General features: G+C 33.0%; 2 protein-coding genes across 2 annotated transcripts; both read left to right on the top strand.

The window, feature by feature from the left end:
* The first annotated feature begins 1,143 nt into the window (after positions 1-1,143).
* LOC125820803 (uncharacterized) lies at positions 1,144-5,276 on the top strand. The gene is made up of 4 exons (XM_049500240.1): positions 1,144-1,960; positions 2,087-2,192; positions 4,404-4,603; positions 4,852-5,276. Exons 1-4 carry the CDS (start codon positions 1,266-1,268, stop codon positions 5,120-5,122), a joined length of 1,272 nt encoding a protein of 423 aa, XP_049356197.1. The 5' UTR covers positions 1,144-1,265; the 3' UTR covers positions 5,123-5,276.
* Positions 5,277-18,202: 12,926 nt separating this feature from the next.
* LOC125820802 (homeobox-leucine zipper protein ATHB-15-like) lies at positions 18,203-25,119 on the top strand. The gene is made up of 18 exons (XM_049500239.1): positions 18,203-18,697; positions 19,167-19,326; positions 19,420-19,520; positions 19,640-19,730; positions 21,072-21,167; positions 21,243-21,356; positions 21,443-21,526; positions 21,860-22,015; positions 22,099-22,173; positions 22,265-22,371; positions 22,455-22,647; positions 22,836-23,021; positions 23,159-23,233; positions 23,511-23,645; positions 23,747-24,072; positions 24,417-24,525; positions 24,646-24,795; positions 24,936-25,119. Exons 1-18 carry the CDS (start codon positions 18,495-18,497, stop codon positions 25,080-25,082), a joined length of 2,508 nt encoding a protein of 835 aa, XP_049356196.1. The 5' UTR covers positions 18,203-18,494; the 3' UTR covers positions 25,083-25,119.
* The last annotated feature ends 403 nt before the right edge of the window (positions 25,120-25,522 follow it).

The following is a 25,522-nucleotide window of genomic DNA, read 5'->3' on the forward strand; positions in this document are numbered from 1 at the left end:
GTAAAAAAAAAAAACTGGACAAAATCGCTGATAGGGCAGCGATTTTGATATGTTAACGGCGTCAAAACAAAATCGCAACGTCAATAGCGATTTTCCCTAAAGATATAAATTTGATGTGTCCTTTTGGAATTTTTGTCAAATTTTTTTCCCTTTAGGCTCCAGGCTCGTATATATTAATGGAAGGAAGAAATTATATCAACATAAAAAAATTAAATAAATGTATGATAAATGGAAAATTAATTAAATCATAAATTTTTATGTTAGTAATAATTAGGTTAAGAGAATATTTGATAAAGAAAGTAAAATAATAGAGTAAAGCATAATATTATAAACTACAATGAAAATAAGTTTTAGAAAACTAAACTTGAAGGTTGGTTTGTGTAATTATTTCTTTTATTTTTTGGTTATAATGATTTCTTAGAAAAATAGTTCAAGTTGAGTGATTTTATAAAAGAAAATCCATAAATTTAGTGATTTTATTAATACAAAACAAAATTGAGTGACTTTTTGAAATAATTTCATATACTTGAGTGATTTTTTAAGATATTTACTCATCGTATAAGTTAGGTAGAGCATGTTATTTTTTTTTCTTAAAAAAATGATGTAGCGCAGTATATTTGTATTTTATAGGAGAAATAATTTAGTAAAGTAAATTAATGGGGAAAGGAGCAATTTTGAAATTGAAAAAAAAAAAAAAAAAAACAAGAGTGGTCTCTTATTCCGGAAACGCAAGGTGGGAAATCTTTACAAGACTCGTCTCTTTTTCCTTATCAGAATCAGAAGAAGAAAGAAGAAGATACTTTTTATTCGTCTCTCAGGTATGGTGTTCCTCTTACAATCAATCTATAATGCTTATGTTTGTTTATTTGAGAGGCCGATCCGCCCACCCTCATGATGGATGGGTCAAACCTGTTTTTTTTTTCCATAAAAACAAACCAGATCTTTTCCGTTTTCCCTTTTTGAGTTTTGACCAATTGATGAAAATCAACATTAGGGTTTGATTGAATTATGCTGGAATATTCTGTCTTGTTAGCATGTGTATTTGTGAACAAGGTTCACGCACGCGTTTACTTTGACCTTTTCCGTATTACATTGGGTCTTGTCTTCTAATTACGTAATTAATCTCGTGCGTTTTTGTGACAGCACAAAATTTGACAGCTATATAGTCTTTGCGTGTGTGGCTGTCATTATAGTTCATCTATATTGGCAGCCCAATTTCTGAGGTGTGTCTTCTTTCTCTTCACCGGCAAAACAAATATATCATCATGGCTTACTTGTCTGGAATCCTCCAAAGACCTATAGTTGCAGCATCTGCAGTTGCTATAGCTTCTGTATCTACTGATCTTCATGAAAAATTCTGGCCATCTAAGTCATTACACAACAACAACAACAACAATTCCCAAGAAAAGGAAAAGATAACATCTCACATATCTCTTTCTAAGCTACCCCATTTCTCCTCCTACCTCACCACAATACCTGTTCCCCTGCCTATTCTAAATAACACCACTTTTACTTCTCTTTCAATCCTTCCTTTTCCTACTTCTTCTCTGTTGCTCAACTCTTATCAATCAGCAGCATTGCCCAACTCTGCTAATCCCTCCACATATACATATACACTTCCTTCTTCACCTTCCGAGGTGTTGTATACATGGCACTTACCTGAGCCAAATGCATCACGGAATTCTGATTCTTCACCACTAAAGTCTACCACTCTGGTAGTATTGTTGGGATGGTTAGGTGCAAAGCAAAAACATCTAAAGAGATATGCAGAGTGGTATGCATCAAGAGGATATCATGTCATTACATTTACTTTCCCAATGTCTGAGATTCTAAGCTATCAAGTCGGGGGAAAGGCAGAGCAAGATATTGAAATGCTTGTGAATCATCTAGCTGATTGGTTGGAAGAAGAGCATGGAAAGAACTTGGTCTTCCACACTTTCAGCAATACTGGATGGTTAACGTGAGTTCTTGATGATACTCATTACTCATTAGTCTAAGAAGAGAACAGAAACATAACTATTTACATTTTCCTTAATGCTAGCTTGATAATTATTGATTGACTTCTTTTATTCTCTTGGCCTTACAGTTATGGTGTCATTTTGGAAAAGTTTCAGAAACAAGATCATGCTTTAATGAGAAGGATTAAGGGTTGTATTGTTGATTCTGCCCCTGTCGCAGCTCCCGATCCACAGGTATTGCTGACTCAAAAATTGTGATGTTAAGATATCATTTTTATGTGCAAGTGTCAGAAGAGTGTTTCTTGGAGAGTAGTCTTATTTCTGAAAGTTAATGCAGAGCACTTGTTTAGAGCTATACATTTCTATTGAAATCCAACCTTTTCATGCTTTTATTGGACAACTATTACAAGTGTCGTATATAGTCAGGTTTTAGCCATTCAGAATTGCACAGTTGTTTGGATTCTAATCAGGACCTGCTGTTCTCGTATTTTTATCCGGTTGCTTTCTTTTATCTTAGGGCCTTAACCATGCAGCCTGCTTTTCGAAAACTATTCTTATGCTTGATAACGTGAAAGAATCTTGAGAGTTTAGCTCTCTCTGACAACTTTTTAACAGGAAGCATTCTATGCAACTTTTGTTTCACGGTTCAAGCTTTAAGCCTACTTATTCTGGCTGAGAATAAGCCATCGAGGAATTTCCCCTTGGAGCTACTAAACTGCACACGTCCCTGCGACTACTGGATCTCTCCAGTAACAACTTTGGAGGAATGCTTCCATGAGGCTTCGACAGGCTAGAAAGTCTCACATCCTTTTCAACAATAGCAACTTTACTGGAAATATACTGCCTCAAACAGGAAACTTGACTAACTTGGAAGATTGTACCTAATCCATAACATGCTCTCCAGAAGAATTCCAGTGGAAATAGGAAAGCTTCAGAGGCTGTGTGAACTACCTCTATGGAAACCAGTTGTCAGTAACTACCCCAAGAGAATTGACAAATGCTTAGTACGCATTGATTTCTTGGCTAATCAATTTTCAGGCTCTATTTCTGATGCCATTGGTAGGCTTAAGAATCTTGTTATCTTCAGCTAACTCAGAATGAGTTGTCTGGTCCAGTCCCATCAAGCTTAGGCTACTGCAGGAAGCATGAAAAACTGGCCTTTGCTGATAACAAACTTTCAGGATAATTGCCACCAACTTTAAGATTTCTATCAGAGCTGGACCTGACTACTCTTTACAACAATTGCTTTGAAGGTCCACTTCCTGAATATCTTTCCCTTCTGAAAAATCTCAGCAAAGTTAACTTTTCTCACAATAAGTTCAGTGGAAACATTTCTCCGCTAGCTGGTTCAAATTCTCTGACAGTTGACATGACAAACAACAGCTTCTCTGGTCCTATCCCATCTGAGCTAGTGGTGTCCAAAAATCTGACCCATCTTCGCCTTTCTAACAATTTTTTCACTGGAAAAACCCCTTCTGAATTTGGACAACTTGAAGATCTCAGATGTCTTGATTTATTGTTCAAAAATTTGACTGGAGATCTAGCACCTTCCCTTGCTGGCCTGAAAACCTTGGCCGTTTTCTTCTTATATCTAATCAATTTTCGGGGAAAATTTCCACATGGTTTGTGGAGGAATGGAAGGTCTTGGTGAGTTCGATCTTTCATTCAACAACTTCACTGGAACAGTTCCAGCAGAACTTGGAAACTCTCCAAAATAACTCAAACTTTTTCTCAGTTACAACAGATTATTAGGTGCCATACCACCAGAATCAGGAAATCTCATAAGTTTAAATGTCTTGAATCTTCAATGAAACAATCTTTTTGGCTCCATTCCTTCAACTCTTCAAAAATACCAGAAGCTCTATGAGCTGAGGCTCTCTGAGAATAATATAAGTGGCTCAATCCCTTACAAAATTGGCTCTTTATCCGAATTACAGGTGATATTAGACCTGAGCAAAACTCATTCTATTTTATGTGCAAGTGTCAGAATAGTGAATCTTCAAGCATAGTCTTATTTCCAAAGGTTAATGCAGTGCAATTGTTAAGAGCCATACATTTCTATTGAAATCCAACCGTGTCATGCTTTTATTGGATAAGTATTACAAGTGTCATATATAGTCCAGGCTTAGCCATTTAGGAATTGCTCAGTTGCTTGTACTCTTATCAGGACCTGCTGTTCTCTTATTTCGATCATGTTGCCTTCTTCTATTTAGGCCTTAGACATGCAGCCTGCTTTTCAAAATATATTCTTATACTTGATAATGTGGAAGTTGTTCATTCTTGATTTAGTCTTCAAGGGAAGGTGGATGGCCTGGGGGTCAGCTGTGGACATTAGGAGGAGGGAGGGGAAGCTAGTACTTGTTTAGTTGCATATAATAAATGTTAATCTGTGCTTTGGTAAGGTTAAACTAATTTTGTCAAGTTCCCTTCTTTGTTTGTATCAAGGTCTGGGCTTCTGGATTCTCTGCTGCCTTTTTAAAGAAGAATAGTGTTGCAACAAAACGCATCATGACTTTAAACGACAAAGATGTGACAATAGAAGCCAAAACTTCTGTTGAAACTAAGCCTGCAGTAACTGAAGCAGCGTTGCTATTAGTACTGGAAAAGTTCTTTGAGGTGGTTTTGAACCTTCCCACCGTAAATAGGTAAGGAGATGTCTTCCAGAATCACCTTTCTGCAAATGTTTATCAGCCTGCAGTATTTTTAACAGAAGTACCAATATTAAATCTACTTTTTGTCTTTGTACTCTACTCAACGTGCGAAGTAGACCTTGTCGATATCATGTCCATTCACCAATGGATTGTAATAACATTTTCAAGTCATTAGTATGTATAGCAAGTGCCAAAAATAGTTTCGTGTTTGTACTTACATTGATGGTTGGATGAAATTGCAGGAGGCTTTCTGACGTTCTAGATCTATTGACATCCCGGCAACCAAGTTGCCCTCAATTATACATATACAGCAGTGCCGACAGAGTCATTCCTGCAGTTTCGGTTGAGTCCTTTGTAGAAGAGCAACGAAGAATTGGTCGCGATGTTAGAGCTTGCAACTTCGTTTCTACACCTCACGTTGATCATTTCAGAAATGACCCAGAATTGTATACTTCACAGCTTACCCAATTTCTAGAGGACTACGTCCTAAGCTCTTGCAAACAGCCTTCTTGAATAATTCCTAACCACAACACATTGATTCTTTCTGCCCTCTTTTTCCCTCACTTTAACCAAATACTTGGTAAAGCTTCTGTTTTCCAACTTTAAAGCAGATATACATTGATGTAGATTGTTACGTATACAGAGAATTAAGATTTTTTTTCTTTTCCATTCTTATTTAATTAGTTGTATCTATGGTCTCCCAGCAACAGAATTGTTGCATTGTACCCAAAATATACTTTACTTTACTACATATATATAAAAAGGAGAGTTGAACTCCTTTTCTAACTGGAGTTGGGCTTAATTGTACCGTCATGAGTTTAGATTGTACTATACTTCAAATTTCCAAACAAAATCCTTCCCTCTAAAAAAGTACCAAATCTGTCATCAATATTAACAAGTTGTTGTAATGGTATTTCAGGTATTCAACTTTAATTTTTGCTTGACATATTTGTACCTCTTGAATAAAAAACAAACTAACTTGATTTAATACTAAAATTATCCAAGTATATTTCAATTTTCCCCATAGTTATCCAAACTATTGTAATTCCCAAAGAGAGTTGACATTGTAATTTTTTTCTTCCCTCGTATGAATTCTTTTTCCAAATTTATCGTCTCTCCTGCAATTACTCAATTTCTCTTTATACAAATAGATGTAAAATTGAATTCGTATTGAAGCAAGCCTTCCTAAAGTTCTCATCTTTGTGATTTCAGGTACTATTTTTAGGGGTGTTCTTCTCTCCTTTCTTTTTTTTGGCATTTTAGCATATGGGTCTTTTGTTGGATTTGGATTTTCTTGAAAAAAGATGCTGATTTTTTACACAAGATTTATAAGCTTTCAATTTTACCAATTTTACCCCACTCCACCACCTCTCCCTACCCTCGATAATCCCTCGCCCCCTAATTTATTTATTTTTAAAAATTATTAAAAAATCTTTCAATCCCCACCCCCCTCCAAACCACCCACTCCTCCCAAATTTTTTTAATATAATTTTTATGTTTAAAAAGAAAAAAAGAATCTACTACCCCATCTAACCCTCCACTCTATTTTTTTTTTTTAAAAAAAATTCTAGATTTAGGTTAGATATATGTATGTTTTTAGGAAAGATTTTTCTACTTGCAAACCGAATATAACAGAATTGAAATTTTTATTTAAAAAAAAAAAAACTTGCAACAAGTAGAAATACTCTCCTAAAAACACACACACACAAATAATATTTTTATAAAAGAAATTTAATGGATGGGTACAGTGAGAGTAGGTGAGTGAGTGGGATAAGAAAAATATTTTAAATTTTATTTTTTAAACAAAATAATATTATTTTTTTGAATGGTAATACTTTAATCTTTAATTTTTAATTAATACTAATAATTTAATTAATATTTGTCTAGTTGGTGCTGACATCCCTATTTTTACAAATAAGGCGCAACGTTGTGGGAACTCACAAATAATAATTAATTCAATTTAATTTATTTAAAAGAATTTTAGAAAGAAATTTAGAGAATCGCCACTTAATTTTAGGATAATTAGGAAATCAACTAATTAATTAACCAAAAATAGTATACGAAACCAATAGATTCTAGGTAAGGGTTCAAGTGATTTTGAACGGAAGATATTAGCACCCTTCTAAATTCACAATTATGAGTCCCAACTGAATTCATTTTTTTTCAAATTGAGGAGGAGATAAAAATAGCATACAAGTATAATGAAATATACACAAATAATAAAGTAAAGCAATAACATGAGAAACAACCTAGTGTTTGCCTATCGTCAATAATACTATTATTCAAATTTCATTCGAATAACTTTCTCGTGAAGCAACTTTGGGTACCTGTAAATACACTTAGTAAAAATGTTAATAATTAATTAAAATGAATCAAAATAAAATGAAAGATATAATCATTAAAACAAAATTGTCTTGCGTTACAGGACATGCCTTGGAAGTCAACGAAAATTTCTTCAACAATCAATATCAACTTGTAATGTATAATGTATAATGTATAATGTGAAGTTAAACTAAAAAAATAATGTAAAATAATATGTAATAGCCTGCTAACTAAATGATAATAATAAATGTCAACACAATAGCTCAATCATAACAAAACATCAACTCTCTGGAAATCTTTGGAAGACATAAAATTAATTCATATAAATCAACAACAACTAAATATGAACAAAATAAATAAATAAATAAATAAATAAAGCATATACATAATAAAACATAAAGAATTTTTATTTATTTATGGCCCAGGTGGAATTGGTAAAACTTTTTTGTATCGTGTGTTGCTGGCTACTGTAAGACATCGAGGATTTGTTGATTTAGCAACAACAAGTTCCGGTGTTGCAGCCTCGCTTCTTCCAGGAGGTCGAACAACACATTCCCGTTTTAAATTACCTATAGAAATTGATGGAAATTTTAGTTGCAATATATATAAGTAAACAAAGTTCATTAGCGTCTTTAATTTGAGATGCAAACTTAATAGTATGGGATGAAATTTCAATGGCAAAAAAGGAAATGATTGAGATACTAGACTTGCTTCTCAAAGATTTGATGGAAACAAATATTCTATTTGGTGGGAAAGTTATTGTATTTAGTGGCGATTTTAGGCAAACTCTGCCTGTTGTTCGTGGTGGTAAAAGAGAAAGATTTTGTTTCTGCAAGCTTACTTTGCTCTAAAATTTGGAATGAACTTGAAAAAGTCCAACTGTCCGAAAATATGCGAGCAAAAATAGATCCTGCCTTCTGCCAATATTTGATGAGAATTGGCCATGGAAAAGAAAAAATAAATAGCCAGGGAAAAATTGAAATTTTGCGTTCTTTTATTATTCCTTCTACTGATGAAAAAGATTCCTTAAATATTTTATTCAAACTTGTTTATCCCAATCTATATAGATCTACTTCAAATATTTCTTTCATTATTTCCCGCGCTATTCTAACAACCAAAAACGATTTTGTTGACGAAATAAATGACATGTTGATTATGCAATCTCCATCTAATATTAAAGTATATATTGTTGTTGATGAAACTCTAGACCAAAAGATCAAAGTGAATATGAAGACTTTATGCATACTTTAAACCGTCCAGGATTGCCTCCTTACAAATTATCTTTAAAAAAAACATTGTCCAATTATATTACTAAGAAATCTAAATTCTTCGGTGGGTTTGTGTAATGGAGCACGATTAACATGCAATGACTTTAAATCACATATTATCAGTGCCACAATTTCTAGTAGTGATTTCAAAGATACTCATGTATTTATTCCAAGAATACCACTATTAACATCACAATATGAAAAGATACCCTTTCAATTTAAGAGAACACAATTTCCAATACGCTATGACTATTAACAAAGCTCAAGGTCAAACACTAGATTTTGTTGGAATTTATCTGAAAGAACCTGTTTTTTTCTCATGACCAACTATATGTTGCATTATCAAAAGCTAAAAGTTCTAACTGTGTTAAAGTTTTAATAAGACCGCCAACAGTTGAGGATAAAAATGATTGTTGTACACATAATATAGTTTATGACGAAATTATTGTAAAAGCTTTTCTCTAAATTGATACTACAGTAATTTACGGTAAAAAACTCTCCTTATTTTCTTTGACAATTTTACCTTTCAATCATTTTATATTATGTTATGCAACTCAGTTACTATCTATATTCTATTTGCTCATATTATTATTATATGCACTAACAACATCACAATATTATAATCGCAGATCATCTCATGGCAGAAAGATTAAGCATAAATGTTGTTATAAGCGAAATCAAAGAATGGACGGAGTTAAAGTGCAAGTCGTTGATAAGGGCAGACCTAGAGATAACCTGCAAAAAACCAATAAGTATCAACTGATGATTCTTCAAGATGAAGAGGTACGACATTGCTTTCATCACATCCACGTACATTTTCCTTAATCTTCTTTATCTAGAACTCAATCCTCACTTGGTCTCTCTATTGGTCTTCTCAGTCTCTTCTTTTATAGCTATGTTATTTTCTATTTAGCTCACTCACTTTTTCATGACTAAAGCAAACACAAGCTCTATTAGTTGTCAAAAATCATTGTCTGCAGGCAAAATAGAAATAAAATCCAAGTAGAATCCTGTCATTATTCCTGCAAACAATACTAAGACTTCAGATTTGACAATTTGTTTGAAAATGCTCTTTGCCTTCTGAAGACTTGATTTACTTTTACTGCCACTTAATATATACCTTCATGTTCCTGGCATACCTCAATGCTTTTCAATCATAAGGTGATATGCAAAATCAATGAGATGAAATGAGTTTAATTTTACTAACAACATATACATTACTCTTTAAACTTCGTTCATTTAGTTTCAACTCACACGTCTTAGCTAAGCACTTCTATTTTTTTTTTGTTCCCTTCTGCTCTTAGTTATCTCTTCTGTCATTTAGATTCTCAGCAAAATTCACCTAATCTTCAATGATTTACTTCTGTTTCCCAAGTAATTTAAATGGTATTTATGTAGAAATCAACAACTGGTTTGTATAGCTTAGCCATTTATGTAGTATTTTTGCTCAATAATGTTAGCCTCAATGAATATTATGTTTGTTCACACTTATTTGTACTTACAAATAAATAAAGTTCAATAATACTGTTGCCATGATTAATCATCTGAATACAACAATAGTCCATTTCTTTATCTGCAACAATTCGGCCTGCTACCACCCCTTCCCAGAAATTTTATTATGTATCATAAATTGAATATCTTCAGACGACATTCGTCCAATGTGTAGCATGCCCCTTTTATGCATCTTTAAGCTATATTCATTGCTGCTTACATGCATTTTGAAGTTAAAACTTGAAAATTTAAGTTTTGGAAATAACCATGCTTTATACTTGGAAAAAAATAAATTTCTGCAACTAAAAAAAAACCTTACAAATTTTAAATTAAACACAATTTTGCTGGCCACAAAATAATATAATATGTGAGATTTAACTGACTCAATTGTATTTTCTGTTTTTCATAGGAAACACAAGTCCAAGGAATTATGTATGGCAGCGATATAAAAAGTTATGCTAAATTGTTTTTTCCATACCTTACCTATTTGATATCAGTTGCAAGTGTTACCGAATCAAACCATGCATATGGAATTCCAATCAACACTTTCCTTTGGACAATTGACAAAGGCACTCTCATTGAACCAACAGAAGAAGTTGAGCCACCAGAAGCTTCACTGCCACCATCAACACAACTTACTCTTACAATGTTCGACAGCTTCCACCATCAACCTGAAGGATTAGAATTTGGTATTACAAAATTTAACAACTTATACTTCTCATTAACTATAATCGTCTAACAACCTAAACTCTTTTCTAATTTATACACTACTTTTCTCCAAAATGTCCTTGCCATTGTGGCTAACATCGCCTTACCAACATGTGCAGCTAATGGATCTAGAATTCAAGAATTGATTATAATGGATAATCAGTAAGTATACATTTATTATCATTTTTAGTTTTTCTGTTCTTCTTTTGAAACTCTTATAACAAATTAACTGTCTTACAAATTGATCCTAACGGCTCTTCTAAAAGAAAAGCCGCTCTTAATCAAACCTTTTTACATTTGAATGAACAATACAAAAGGTAAGCTTGAATAAAAAATAACTTTGAATTCTCCATGTGCTGATGTCTCCAACTATAATGGAATCAACTTTTAATATATATTTTCCCCTCTATTGTAAGATGAAGAGTAGCTCTCTTCTCTTTCTATTAGAGCACTACGATAAGTTTTTCTCCCTTTTTCCTTTTTATTGTCCAGTCTTCTCAGGCATCAAACTGTTAATTTAAGTTAAATTTATTAACTAAGTTATTGAAAAAAAAAACTAATCTTTAAGCTGATAAAATTGATTTGAGTTGCATTTGTAAAGTAATTGTTGGGGAAAAAAACCAATCTTCGGGTTGAAAAAACTGTTTTGAGTTGCATCTGTGAAGTGACTATTGGGTAAAAAGCTTAATCTCAGGCTTTAAAAACTATTTGAATTATATTTCTAAAGGAACTATTTGAAAAAAACTTATCTTTAGGCTGATTGCATACGAAATGATCTCTCTGCCAGCTCATATATAAGTCTGCTCCTTAGCTAAATAGATAAAAACTGTCTTTCTTTCGATTAATGTCATTTATGAGCTCTTTCATTTTGCACTATGGTTGTATTGTGGTTACATTCTCCCAATTCTCCTCCTCCAATGGCTTTTTACCAATACTATCCTCTTTGTAAAAATGCAATACAACAACTGCAATCTTATTTTATTCTTTTAGAAGTGTCATGACACATATATAAAGATTGTATATTAAGTACATTGCAAGAATGACACATAGATATATATCAAAATTATATATTAGTTGTTGGCGCCAAGTTTTATAAGATAGATATGTATATTTTATTTACATAAGCGAAAGGAAAATAGTGGCATTTAAGTAGTAATGGAGAGAATATTTTAGGATTATAAGAAGCATTGATGTTTTTGCAACCTTATAGTTAATTCTCTCTCAGGAGTAAGGGTTAAACCTCTCATTGAAGAAATCATAAAAAAAAAATTGTATGACATTATTTTTTCAATTTTTTTTAAAACATTATTATGTTTAAAAATAGCTTTAACTTTAAAGATTTTAATTTATCAAAATCCTGTACATTAGAATCTATAATTATGGACACTAAATATGTTGATATAGAGTTATTTTATTCCAAAGTAAAATTTCCTAATATTTCAAAGAGTAAAAAAAAAAAGTATCAATATTTAGTTAAATTACTTCACAAAAATCAAATAAAGGAAGTAAATTTTTGGTTAAATTATACCACATAATTTAAAAGAAAGAATGTGTTTTTTTGCCCTTTCTTTCCATAACATCATTTTAATAATAAAAAGCAATTCAATATTTTTCAAAAAGAAAGAATTCTTATTGATCTTGCAAAAGTATTGAAAGTTCAGTAAAAAAAAAACTTACTTGCAAAGAAAAATATGCTATGATTTCTTATCTTTTTACGCTGATAATTTGTGTGTAGAATATAAACTCTAATAATTAAATATTGGTGAATTGTATTTACACCTCACAAAGGTGAAATATTATTTGAATACTTACATCGAGTTAATAAATATATACTTGATTTAAATTAATTTGACGTTTTTCTTAATAAATTATTTATTAGAAGTTTATTTTAAAAAAATTAATTTTATTAATTATACTTTAAAAATATAAATATGACTATTAATAATCTTATATAGTTATTCATGATATATATAATATTAAAAAATAAATTGTTTTTGAATATAAAAGCTACATAATAAAATTTTATTAAATTATGTAACTATATTAAATTTAAATAATTTAATATGTAGAGAAAAAATGAAAATATACTCAATAAAGTAATCATTGTATACGTGTCAATGATAAAATTATATGAACTCCACTATATTCAATGATAGAAGGCATAATCTGTAATTTAGTAGAAAAGTATAGGCTTTTTTCTAAGAATGTTAAAAAGACTCAAATAATAAGGCTGATAGTACAATTTTTCTATGCAATACTTTTTACTTTGAAAAAATGGAATGATAAAAATATCCTCGCCAATTAAATGGCACGTTGAATCTGCCTGAAACAGTCTCTTTTAATATATAATAAAAATAATAATATCTACTACATATATATAAGTGTGAATAACCAAACACCACACGGTCAACATGTGTGCTTGGTGGAATTAGCTTTCATGTTGAGGGTAATTGTGTCATTTCGCACTACATTTTATGTTGTGCTAGACACGTATACTCCCATCTAACACGTGTACTCCCATTTCTCTATGAATGCTAGGTGACACTCTTTTTTCTCCAGATCGTTTGCTTTCCCTTTCATCTTGTTGTTAATTTTGCACTAAATTGGCCTTTTCCTTGCTTTGATTTTAATTCTATAATTGTGTTTTATACTAGTATTTGTTTTGTAATAGTAATTCGTTTGCATTCGGCTATTTATTGATGGGTTTTCTTCTTTCTTCTCATCTAATTGTGTTTTGCTGGTAATATTTCAATCATATTTCTTGTTCCGTATCAAATTGTTCGTTCGTTCGTTCGTGCAAGTTCTTTTAGTGTTGCATTTCTTGAAATCCCTTTTAGATTTTGTCAAAAGAAGTAAAAACAACTGTTGCAACACAAACTTGATCTCTCACTGAGAGTATCTTATCATTTATTTATTGCCTCTGTTTGACATCAAACAAAAGAACATTAGCAACTCCACCATTGTTAATTCAAAAGATCATTAAAGTTAACAAGACAGAGCAACAAAAAGTACTGATAAATCTATCTCCCAATTGAGACCAGTACTGTTAAAGACTCTCTGAACTGTGATCACTGTTGTAGCAGTTTCAGCTGAGGTAATGTACTTATCGTCTTTCCTTTTGCTTCCATTTCATACTTCCTCATTCAATAGGACATGACATACTTTCACCTAACCAAGCATATCGAATTAGGATCGATAAAAGGTTAGTTAGGTAGTTGAATGTTGTTTCACTTATTCTTTCGTACCAGTAATCATAATACTACTTAGTTAGTTTCTTGTTATTTGATTTTTTGTTACTATTTGACGACATTTCTTATACTTTGATTCAGTGCCCTAGCCACATGGTAGTTAAGGGTGTCCAACTGGACACCCTTCGGCGGGTTAAATGATACACGAAATGATTAAATAACATATTTTGGACACCTTTAACATAACAAACTATTATAGTCCAGTGGTTTCACCTCCTTGGAATGAGGAAGCGTTCAAATTTATTGTGCTATTACTGGACACCTTTTATGGAATTTCTGGCTCCGCCACTGCTTTGTTTGATTGTTGTAGTTATTGTTATATTTTAAGAAGATACAAGTTCTCGCTTACTTTTTCTTTCTCCTATAGATGTTGTTGTAGTAGCAGTAGTAGTAGTGATCATCTATTTGGGCAGCATTATATTCCTGCTAATGTGGCTATGGATGGAAGAATTATCAATTGGGGATTGTGGAAAACTGCTGGTACTTTTTATTTCAATAGATTTACTAGCCTCTTAATCTTTGATTTGTGTGCTTAATTAACACCATTATGAGATTATCTTATGAATTTTTATTTTTCTATGTGTTTAAAAGATTATTTGGCTGGCTGTAGAGTTCAAACAGGTATTTCACCATAATTAACTTACTTAATTATGTGGTCAACTTTCTGAACAAAAAGTAGAAAACAAAGACTTGATAGCATGAAATTTGATTTAAATTCCCGGTTTCTAAAGGCCATGGGTAAGCCATCTGTAAATTATACTTTCTACTACATTACAGAAGTCTTGGAATAACAGGTAAAGTTATTGCTATTGCTATTGCTATGTGATCAGGAGGTCAAAAGTTTGAGCCGTGGAAACAAAAATGCAGAATAAGGTTGCATACAATAAGAGAGTTTTTGCTTTTTCTTTGCTATTTTTGAATGACACTTGACGTTAAATCGATCCACAGGAAAATGCTGGTGGTGATCTCTTCTCTTTTCATTCAAAATTTTGGACACGAAGGGCTATCATCTAAGCAGAGAAACAAATACACACAAAGGAAGATGGGAGTTAATTAACACAGACCTCTTTTCTCTCAAATAGCCTAACCTCACTTTCACATTTTTCATTAGTTTATATACTAAAATTCTTTCACTATATATAGCTTCATTTTCCTTTATCTTTGTTCCTTTACATTCATTTCACGTATCTATAACCATTACATCAGTTATTACTGTTGGACACCACCTGTCTAGTAAAGATATAAGATAGGATTAATTAATGAAGATAAATAATCAGAAATTTATGCATCATGTTAGGAGGAGGTACAAGTCGGATCCACCAACTGGTCTCTATCTAATAATAATAATTTGTCATACATATGTGTTGTTTAGTGAGTGACATGATTCTTGTCCATGTCAATCTTACTTCTGTCACTTTTATGTCGTAACTTGCATGTCCATTTGGGATCCAAATAATGAGGCGGTATATTGAAAAAAGAAATAGTAATATTTATTATAATTTGATCAAGTGATTTACGTATGTAATAACCATAATAATTCTTCTTTAAATGATTTTTTTTTAATAATTAAATTATGGATTTTAGTGTGTTGTACGTGTGGATAATGAGTCTTCAATTTATAAATGTCGAGACAAAGAATAACTAAATACGGAAACCAAAAAAATAGTACTTATTAAAAACATTTATATTTCAAGAAAACAAGAAAAAAATTACAATGATGGTGTGACTTTTCCTTAAATTCAAATAGCGAATTCATTAGATAAATCTGTCATTTATACACATGAAAAATACTTGAAAATGACATTTTCTTCTATTTATTTTGTACGGAACCAGAGTTTTATATTCTCTCAACTCTACTTCCGATCCTGTATAAGCCAGCATTGCTAAATTCATATATTATTATTATTATTTTTTTGTTTTGATTCATTTGTTTTATTTTTTTCTTCTTTTAGTAAAGTGTGTACCTCTTTTTATAATTTTTAATTTCTCACATAATTAATTTATAATCATAAGATTGGCATATCCTTAATTTAAAATTATAAAAATTAAAAAAATTATTTTTTTAATTCAATACCAAATTGTTTCATATGTTTCAAAAAGAATGATCTAGTTTTCTTTTTAGTCTGTTTAAAAAAAAATGACCTATTTTTTTTTGGCAATACTTTAATTTAATTTTTCACGTGACATGTTTAAAATCACAAAATTAAAGAATATTTTGATACATTTAATATAACTTAAATTTAGAATCATAATTTTTTTTTAAAAAATTCATTTATTAAACTCCGATCTAAATTAAATTAGATTATTCTTTTTGAAACTATGGAAATAAAACTTTGTAACATAGGAGCACTTGAGTAGACAAGTTGGTTTTGTACCAAGTACAAGGCAGAAGTGTATAATAATTTATCGAAAAAAATAAAAGGGTATACGTAAAGTAGTGGCTATGCGTAGCAACAAATAGAAAGAAATAAAGAGAGAATGAGAGTATCGAGGCGCATGCAAAAATTCTCATCATTTTGTCCTCTCTGCCCCACGCATACTTCCCATGCCTCTCCTTTTCTTTTCTTTCCTTTCCATATCTTATTCACATTTTCCTCTTTTACCCCTCCTTTATTTTTTATTTTTTTTATAATTATATATTTTCACATTTCCTTTCCTTTATATTTATATCACGTAAGATTCATTAAAATGAAAAATACTAGGCTAATGTTCTTTTTAAAAATTTAAACTCGATATCTTTAATTAACATGAGACAGTGAGAGGTCTCTTCCTATTTGAAATAAAATGCTAAATTTAATGTGATTTTACTGTAACGATATTTTTTTCTTTGACAAATAAGGCTTGTGAACAGTAAAGTATGTAGAATTTTTTGTAAGTAATTTTTAAATATGAAACTTAAAGAATGCTCGAATAATTCAATGTCATAATAATAATTTTAAATAGATCACGATAAAAAAAACTCAATAAAAACACGTATAAATGATGATAGACAAAAACGTCTGATAAAGGGAGATACGACACACGAAACATCCTACGTTCATGCAAGATCAGGAGAAAAACTACATGTCAAAGACGTGAACTACTCTGACATAGACATCATTAGCTATTTCAAGACGAAACTTACCATATGTTGAGAAAAACTTCACGTGTATTGACATTAAAAAAAAAAATATCTTACCATAAAAGCTTAAACATTATTGGTGTATAACAACGACAACATGTTCTTTGTATTTCCACAAATAGGGTTTGAAAGGTGATGTCTGTACACAAATTTTATCACAACTTGAGAGTAGAAAAACTACTTTCGATAAATTGAACCATCAATCTCATTAATCTAATTTGCATAAGTTAAAAATATATATTTCTTTGTCACAATTTAAAACGTCTTGGTTTAACTAAATACAAATTTTTAAAAAATGAAAGAAAGACCTTTAAATTTTGTGTAGTCTCTTTTAAACATAGTGATCTTAAACTCGCCGGATAGAATGATGAAATTTTAAAACTTACTTTCTCCGTTTAAAAAAGAATAACGTAGTTTGACTTGAAACAAAATTTAAGAAAAGAAAGAAGACTTTTAATCTTGTAATTCTAAATTAAAGTTATGTCAAATCTCAAATGTACCAAAATGCCCTTTAATCTTGTGGCCTTTAATATATCACGTTGAGAATTGAAATTAAAGTGTTGCCAAAAATGAAAAGGATCACTTTTTTTGAAACAGACTAAAAAAAAAGTAGGTCATTCTTTTTTAAACGGATAAAGTATTACATATAAGCAAAATGAAACGTAAGACATTTTAATGGAGTGAGTAAAAGTTCAACAACCTAGAATAACTTAAAATAAAAACAATATAAACAATTTGTTTTAAAAAAAATAATCATGAAGGGCATAGTGGTCATAAAATGTCTTAATCAAAAGTATTCTAAATCTGGTGCGGCGAACAGAGGTCAGCAGAGTAGTATTAGTAGCAGTAGTGTAGTATAGGTGATTGGCCTGAAAAGAGTAGTAAAAAGAAGTGAGAATATCCTCCCCCACTCCCTACTCCTTACCCCCCCCCCCCACTGTACCTAAAGCCGAAAGAAGTTGACAGAGGGACCATTGATATACAATGGCTACTCACTTGTGAAGATACCCACTTTCCCAAATCCAAATAGGGTCGCTCTCAAATCCGGGGTTTATATTTTTTTTTCTCTCTTGCATTTACACCCCTTTCAACTCAATTTCATTCATTGTTAACCAGTCCAAGATCCGTATTCTGATAATATCTCATCATGCCTACAAGATCTTCCTCCGTAGTCTTTGAAAGTTTTGTAGGGGGTTCTTGGGCTGGTTTACTTTTTGCTGAAACACTTAAAGATGCCTCAATTTTTGGGTACATGAAGAAGATCTGTTTCTAGGTTTCTTTTGTTTTTATCTTCTGAAGTCTAAAGCTTGGATCTTTTAGTGTTTTTCACACTTTTTATCTTGTTTCAAGATTCAAAGGAAATGTATGGCACGCTGTTAAAGATAATGTTTTTGGGTTCTTGAGGAATACTTGGATTCTTCTGTTTTCTTTTTTTGGTAATGGTGAAAGATAAGTGTGTATTTTTAGTAGTTTATTGGAAGCTCTGAAATCGAAAGATACAAGTTGTCTAGTGCCGTTTCAGTTTGGTAAATTGGTTTTCTCTTTTAGTATTACCAAGAAAAGGTCACTTCAAGACATTCTCATTTTGTTCAGAGCTCCCAATAAGAATAATGCTAAAAAAAGTTGAATTGTTGTGAAGACAAAAGTGAAGAAGAAGCAGAGTAACAGAGCTTGTTTGTTTTCTTTCATAAAGGGCAAAGCATTTCAGTTTGTAAGATTTAAGACAAATGGCTTCCTGCAAGGATGGTAAGTCGGTGTTGGATAACGGAAAGTATGTCCGGTATACACCTGAGCAGGTTGAAGCTCTTGAGAGGCTTTATCATGATTGTCCTAAACCAAGTTCAATGCGCCGTCAGCAGCTTATCAGAGAATGTCCTATCCTCTCTAACATTGAACCTAAGCAAATCAAAGTTTGGTTCCAGAATCGAAGGTACTATAAATGTCTTCTATTCTCTTGTTAAATCTTACTGCTATGCAAAATTGCACTTCAAAGCTAGCTTTTGTTACAAAAAAATTCAATCTTGGGTTCACTTCTTGCACAAATCTTATTCACTTACTGTTTAAAATTGCATTTGAAGTTATCTGCATAAAAATGTTCTATTCTTGTGGTTCCCCTTTTCATTTTCTTCTCTCTTTTTTCTGTTCCTACTTAATAATGTGTGAATGACAAGCTCCTTCATGATATTTGGTCAGTTTTTTGAAAATTTGTCTTCAATATTTTTTTCTAAGTTCCAAGTTTTTGGTTTTACTAAAATGCATGTCCTAACACAGCTTCAAATCCCAAAAACCATTTTTCAACAAACATCAAAAGCATTTCTTTTTTCAAGTTTCAACTAAATCTATAGCCATACCATTAGCTAATTTATGTTTTTTTCTTTCCAATTTTTGGTTAAATATAGATGCAGGGAGAAACAGAGGAAAGAGGCGTCAAGGCTTCAGTCTGTGAATAGGAAGCTGACGGCAATGAACAAGCTATTAATGGAAGAAAATGACAGATTACAGAAGCAAGTTTCTCAACTGGTGTATGAAAATGGCTACTTTCGCAGGCAAAGTCACAGTGTAAGAATTTAAGACCCTTTTTGCTCTTTCCCTTCAAACTAATGTGGGCTTAAATCGAACTGTAAGTTTCATAATTTCTCAACTCAAATGCAGACTCCGCTTGCTACGAAAGATACCAGTTGTGATTCAGTGGTGACTAGTGGTCAGCACCACTTGACATCTCAGCATCCCCCGAGGGATGCTAGTCCTGCAGGGTGAGTGAGTGGGATTGCAGTTGTTGGGTCCTTTTCTTCTTTAAACATAGTGCTTTGTAACCATTTCTCTTGTTTTTTGTGTTTGTGGCTTATGGCTATGTATTTGTGCTTTGTTCCAGACTTTTGTCCATTGCAGAAGAAACTTTAACAGAGTTTCTTTCAAAGGCTACTGGAACTGCTGTTGAGTGGGTCCAAATGCCTGGAATGAAGGTATTTTTAATTTAAAGTAATGCCTTTTTACTGTAAAAAATAAATTAATTACTTCTTCCGTTTCAATTTATGTGACATAGTTTGAGTAGTGACGCAGTTTAAGTTAAAAACGAGGAACTTTCGAAATTTGTTTTCTTTAAACATGCCATAACATTTTCTGTGACTGTAACATTTTTGGAACTTGTGGTATTCATCATGGCATTACTGTCGTGTTACTAAAAAAGATTTCTCTTTGAGGGTAAAATATGAAGTTTATAGTTAGATGTTTCCAAATAAATGTGTCATTTTTTAGAATGGACTAATTAGAAAATAGTGTCACAGAAAACTATCTCAGAGGTAGTATTATAGAACTCTTTTTTAAATTGGAGAAAGTATTGTAAATAGGCCAAGGGTATTATTGCAACAAATCCTTGTGCAATTTAAAACCAAGCATACATTAATATTATGCTGTGTAAAGAAACTCTAATATTAAAGATAAGACGACCAGATTTGTACAAAAAGACAATTTATTCCATATTTGACCAATATGAGTCCAAATGTCTGGAATGTGTATAGCAGAGATTCATAAGGTTGACAGAAATTCCTTTGGAATAGGGGTAAGTTTATTAATTGATTGATTTAGCTTTTAGCACAATTAATCAGATATGCAATGACAAATGTTCATTATTAAATTATGTCTTGGAATTCTTCTCTTAGTTAAATATCAATCTAATGAACTCATATGTAATTAAAGGGTTAAACTAGCAAATGCATTCATGTCTGTACTATGTAGCCGTATTAGCAAACTACCGAGTGTTAGAGCCAAATGCATGAAATTGGCTGCTTCACCTTTCTTCATAAATGATGTCAATAAATTACCAAACAGCAGACAATTCCTTTGTTCAACATATCAATCAAAGATATAAATACAATATTTTTTTTTAGTTCCCATGGAAGCTCTTCTTACTAGTCCATCAATTAGTATAAAACTGTATCTTATCTTATAGCCCGATTTGGTAGGTCCACGGAAGAAAATATATGGGCCGTTGGCCTCTTTTGAAGTTGTCAGTTATAATTATTGTATAAAATATTGCAAAATTGCATTACAACAGTTTTGGGATTTCTAGGTAGTGCATCAGTGTTCTTTCTCAGGCTCATAATTATGATAAAAGTTGTCATCATTCAGGCTTTTGCTTGTGAGTTGTGATGGCAAATGGTGGTACAGTACTCCACTTACCATGAGGGCATTTATATATCACTACACATTTTCCAGTCTCCTTTTTCTGTAGCTATATTATTTCTGTTACAGATACTCAGTACTGGTTTAACTCTTTCTAATCATCTCTCTCTTGAAATGCATAGCCTGGTCCGGATTCCATTGGAATCATTGCTATTTCTCATGGTTGCACTGGCGTGGCAGCAAGAGCTTGTGGCCTGGTTGGTCTAGAGCCAACGAGGGTAAGCTAATTATCTGTTTTGAAATTTATATTTCTGGCACTGTAATATGAAATTAATTGTCTGAGATCTCTCTAGGTCTCCGAAATCCTTAAGGATCGACCTTCTTGGTATCGTGACTGCCGGGCTGTTGAAGTTCTCAATGTGCTGCCTACTGCCAATGGTGGAACCATTGAACTCCTTTACATGCAGGTAGGTTACTGTACTGTTGCTTCTCGTGCTTGTGCATTCAGTCCTTTTATACCTTCTTGATGAACTTTAAACATTTTTTCTTTTAGCTTTATGCACCAACAACATTGGCACCTGCCCGTGATTTCTGGCTCTTACGGTATACAACTGTTATGGATGATGGCAGTCTCGTGGTATGGTTTCATTATGTCTAGTCTTTTTTCTAATATAAAAATTATATTCTGCCAAGTCCTTTTTTTATTTTTTCTATTTTCAATATTCTGCCAAGTCCTACACAAAATGTAAATTTCTTCTTCTAATGTTGGTCAAGTGTCACTTGATTGTGCCAGCATAAATAGCAATCTTTCCTGGTATAAATTAGTGGCTTTTGTATATAACAGGATGCTTGAGAATAACTACTCTTTAAGCCAAATGGCGTATTTTCGCTAATTGCAACTTCACATATTTTTGGTTTGTGCATTCACATGCTTCATGAACTAACATGTCATATTTTATAAAATACCCAGGTGTGTGAAAGGTCACTTGGAAATACTCAGAATGGTCCAAGTATGCCACCTGTTCAGAATTTTGTGAGAGCAGAAATCCTACCTAGTGGATACCTGATTAGACCTTGTGAGGGGGGTGGTTCAATTATCCACATTGTTGATCATATGAATTTAGAGGTAAAGTTATTGTCCATATTTCCTGTTCTCCTTCATTGTGCCTAGTTATGCAGTGGTATGGTTGACACTATTATTATTGTTAGGCATGGAGTGTGCCTGAAGTCTTACGCCCACTTTATGAGTCATCAGCAGTGCTAGCTCAGAAGACGACAGTGGCTGTAAGAACTTTTACTCAAATTGATTCAATACCATGTGCAAGGTTAGAGAATACTATTGGCATTCTGGTGACTCTATACATCCTCCTTGCAGGCACTACGCTACCTCAGGCAGATTGCACAGGAGGTTTCACAGACTAATGTTACTAACTGGGGAAGACGACCCGCAGCTCTACGTGCATTAAGCCAGAGGCTGAGCAGGTTTGAATGACCTACTTTTTGATGGATTCTCTTTCAATGTTCTCTACTCTTTCTGTCATTTAAACTATGAATTATTTTGGCAGAGGCTTCAATGAGGCTCTTAATGGTATAGCTGATGAGGGCTGGTCAATGCTCGATAGCGATGGAATGGATGATGTTACCATCCTTGTGAACTCTTCTCCTGACAAGTTGATGGGCTTAAACCTTCCTTTTGCAAATGGATTTTCACCGATGAGCAATGCGGTTATGTGTGCAAAAGCATCAATGCTTCTACAGGTCTGCTTATTCAATATGTTGATGCTGAAACTATAAAATTGAATTGCTGATTTACTTGTTTAAGTGGATAAGTAAATGTTTCCTGTTTGTGTTATAATTGGATAGACGCGATTGGGTATGAGGAGGGTTGGCTGCTGACCATGTTGCTTTTTTCTTTTTAACACAGTTGTCTTGTTTTTATTGTCCAGAATGTGCCTCCTGCTATACTTCTCAGGTTCCTTCGTGAACATCGATCTGAATGGGCAGACAACAATATAGATGCTTATGCTGCTGCAGCCATTAAAGTTGGTCCTTGCAGCTTACCTGGGGCTCGAGTTGGTAACTTCGGGGGTCAAGTGATACTTCCACTCGCTCACACTGTTGAGCATGAAGAGGCAAGCTTAGTAGTTCTATTTTATCTGCACTGTTGGCATTCCTAGTTTATTTGAACTGTTCCAGTTTGCCTTGTTTGAATAATTTTTTTGTGGTTTCTCATCCTATTTGCTGATAATGTGCTCTTTTTTGCTTATAGTTGCTGGAGGTCATTAAGTTGGAAGGTCATTCTCCTGAGGATGCGATAATGCCACGAGATATGTTTCTATTGCAAGTAAGTTTTATTTCTGCACATGTGTAAGTTGAGTGCTCTTGCTGTCCATATTTTCAGCTTGGCCATTCTCTCTTTTTTACCCCTCCCCCAGAAGCTCTTACCTTTTTGCTCCCTTGGTGACTCCAACCTTAAGCTTGGAAGCGAGGGTGCTTACCATCGGAGCAACACCCTCTTGTCACCTTGGCCATTCTCAATGTCTTGCAACCCCTCACTTGTGGATTTTTAGAATATCTTTCTTTGAATTGAAAGAATTTCTAATCTGAGGAAAATTATGCAGCTATGCAGTGGAATGGATGAAAATGCTGTTGGAACTTGCGCCGAACTCGTGTTTGCTCCTATTGATGCCTCTTTTGCTGATGATGCACCATTGCTTCCGTCTGGATTTCGCATTATTTCACTTGAATCTGGAAAGGTTAGGGTTTCGTATACACCTATTAGTGCTTATTCTTTTAGGTATTTGTTCATTTGGTTTGTTATCCTCAATGTTTTTACCAATACGCTTCGTTTGTGCAGGAAGCGTCCAGTCCAAATCGTACCCTTGATCTTACTTCTGCTCTTGAGACTGGCCCAGCGGAAAACAAAGCGGCCAATGACCTTCACACTAGTGGTGGCTCATCAAGATCTGTCATGACAATTGCTTTTCAATTTGCTTTTGAAAGCCACATGCAAGAGAGTGTTGCTTCAATGGCTCGACAGTATGTCCGAAGCATTATTTCATCTGTTCAAAGAGTTGCCTTAGCACTTTCACCATCTCACTTGGGTTCTCATGGAGGTCTTCGTTTGCCATTGGGGACTCCTGAAGCACATACATTAGCTCGTTGGATCTGCCAAAGTTACAGGTATGTGGTATATACTTGCGTGTGGGCCTAACATAGGAGCACACTAAGTAATTATTTTCAGTTTTTCATCCAGTCAACTGTTGCGCTTTTCCAATACCAAGTTCTAAATGAAATACATATTGGCTACATAAGTTGATCTAAATGTATAATGTTTAGATTAACACGAGTGTAATTTTCCAGAAATTGGTTCATCAAAAGAAATGATTAACACTCTAGAAATAGCTCAATCCTCTTTTTATATGGGACGTTACTAGGAGGGAAATCAATGGGTGTTTATGTGCATGTAATTATGTTCTGAGTTTAACACCAGTCTCTGTTGTGGTTAATTTTTTTGTTCTCTTAAGGTGCTTTTTGGGCGTGGAGCTTCTGAAATCAAATACTGATCAAGGAAGTGAATCAATCCTCAAAAGCCTATGGCATCACTCAGATGCTATTATCTGCTGCTCTGCTAAGGTTTGTTCCCAAATCCTCTTTTAATATTCTTTTGCTTGTTCAAAGCACCACTCTAATTGCAGCACTCTTACCTTTTAGTTTGTTCGAGTAGATGAAATTTTGAGTTCAATATTTCTGCAGGCTTTGCCAGTTTTCACATTTGCAAATCAGGCTGGTCTTGACATGCTCGAGACAACCTTGGTTGCACTTCAAGATATTACCTTGGAGAAAATATTTGATGATCATGGAAAGAAGAACCTCTGCACTGAGTTCCCACAGATAATGCAACAGGTTGGTACTCACTCCTTTTATATGGAAAGTAGTATTGTATGTAGCAAGTAATGATTTCCCGAATCGAGTTGCATGCCCCTTTTAGATTTGCTTGAAGACACGACTGCTGCAGTTTCTAATTGTTATTTATTGATTGACAGGGTTTTGCATGTCTACAAGGGGGAATTTGCTTGTCAAGCATGAGCAGACCTATTTCTTATGAGAGAGCAGTGGCATGGAAAGTTATGAACGAAGAAGATACTGCTCATTGTATCTGTTTCATGTTTGTCAACTGGTCATTTGTCTAAGTTGTTACATTTCTTTAGATCTGTTTTAAAGGGATCATCAGTAAACTATACACCTAAGAACCCTTAAATATTCTCCTTTTTGAACTAGTTGTGTTTGTTGAAAACTTGTTTATTGTTAAAACATATGCAACTTTATGCTATGTCTTTTGAAAGCTTATGCTGCCTGCTTTAAATTATCATATATTGTTACTCTTGCTCCCATTGGACAAATCTGACCCCTGTCCTGTTCGCGCCTACTTATATAGGATAAGGATATTTGAAGAAGTGAACATCCTTCTCAGTAGCAGAGGGATGGTTATTTCACTTAGACAGGGTCTCTAACTACTCTCATGTAGTATATTAGCAAATTCTTATTTTTCTTTGAAAAATATCTAACACTTTAAAATAAGGTTTGAGATCAATAACAGTACATTAAACAAGATTTAATAACATTATAAAGC

This window comes from Solanum verrucosum, unplaced genomic scaffold, assembly GCF_900185275.1.
Source record: "Solanum verrucosum unplaced genomic scaffold, falcon-dt-bn FXZP01000117.1, whole genome shotgun sequence".
Classification (NCBI taxonomy): Eukaryota; Viridiplantae; Streptophyta; class Magnoliopsida; order Solanales; family Solanaceae; genus Solanum; species Solanum verrucosum.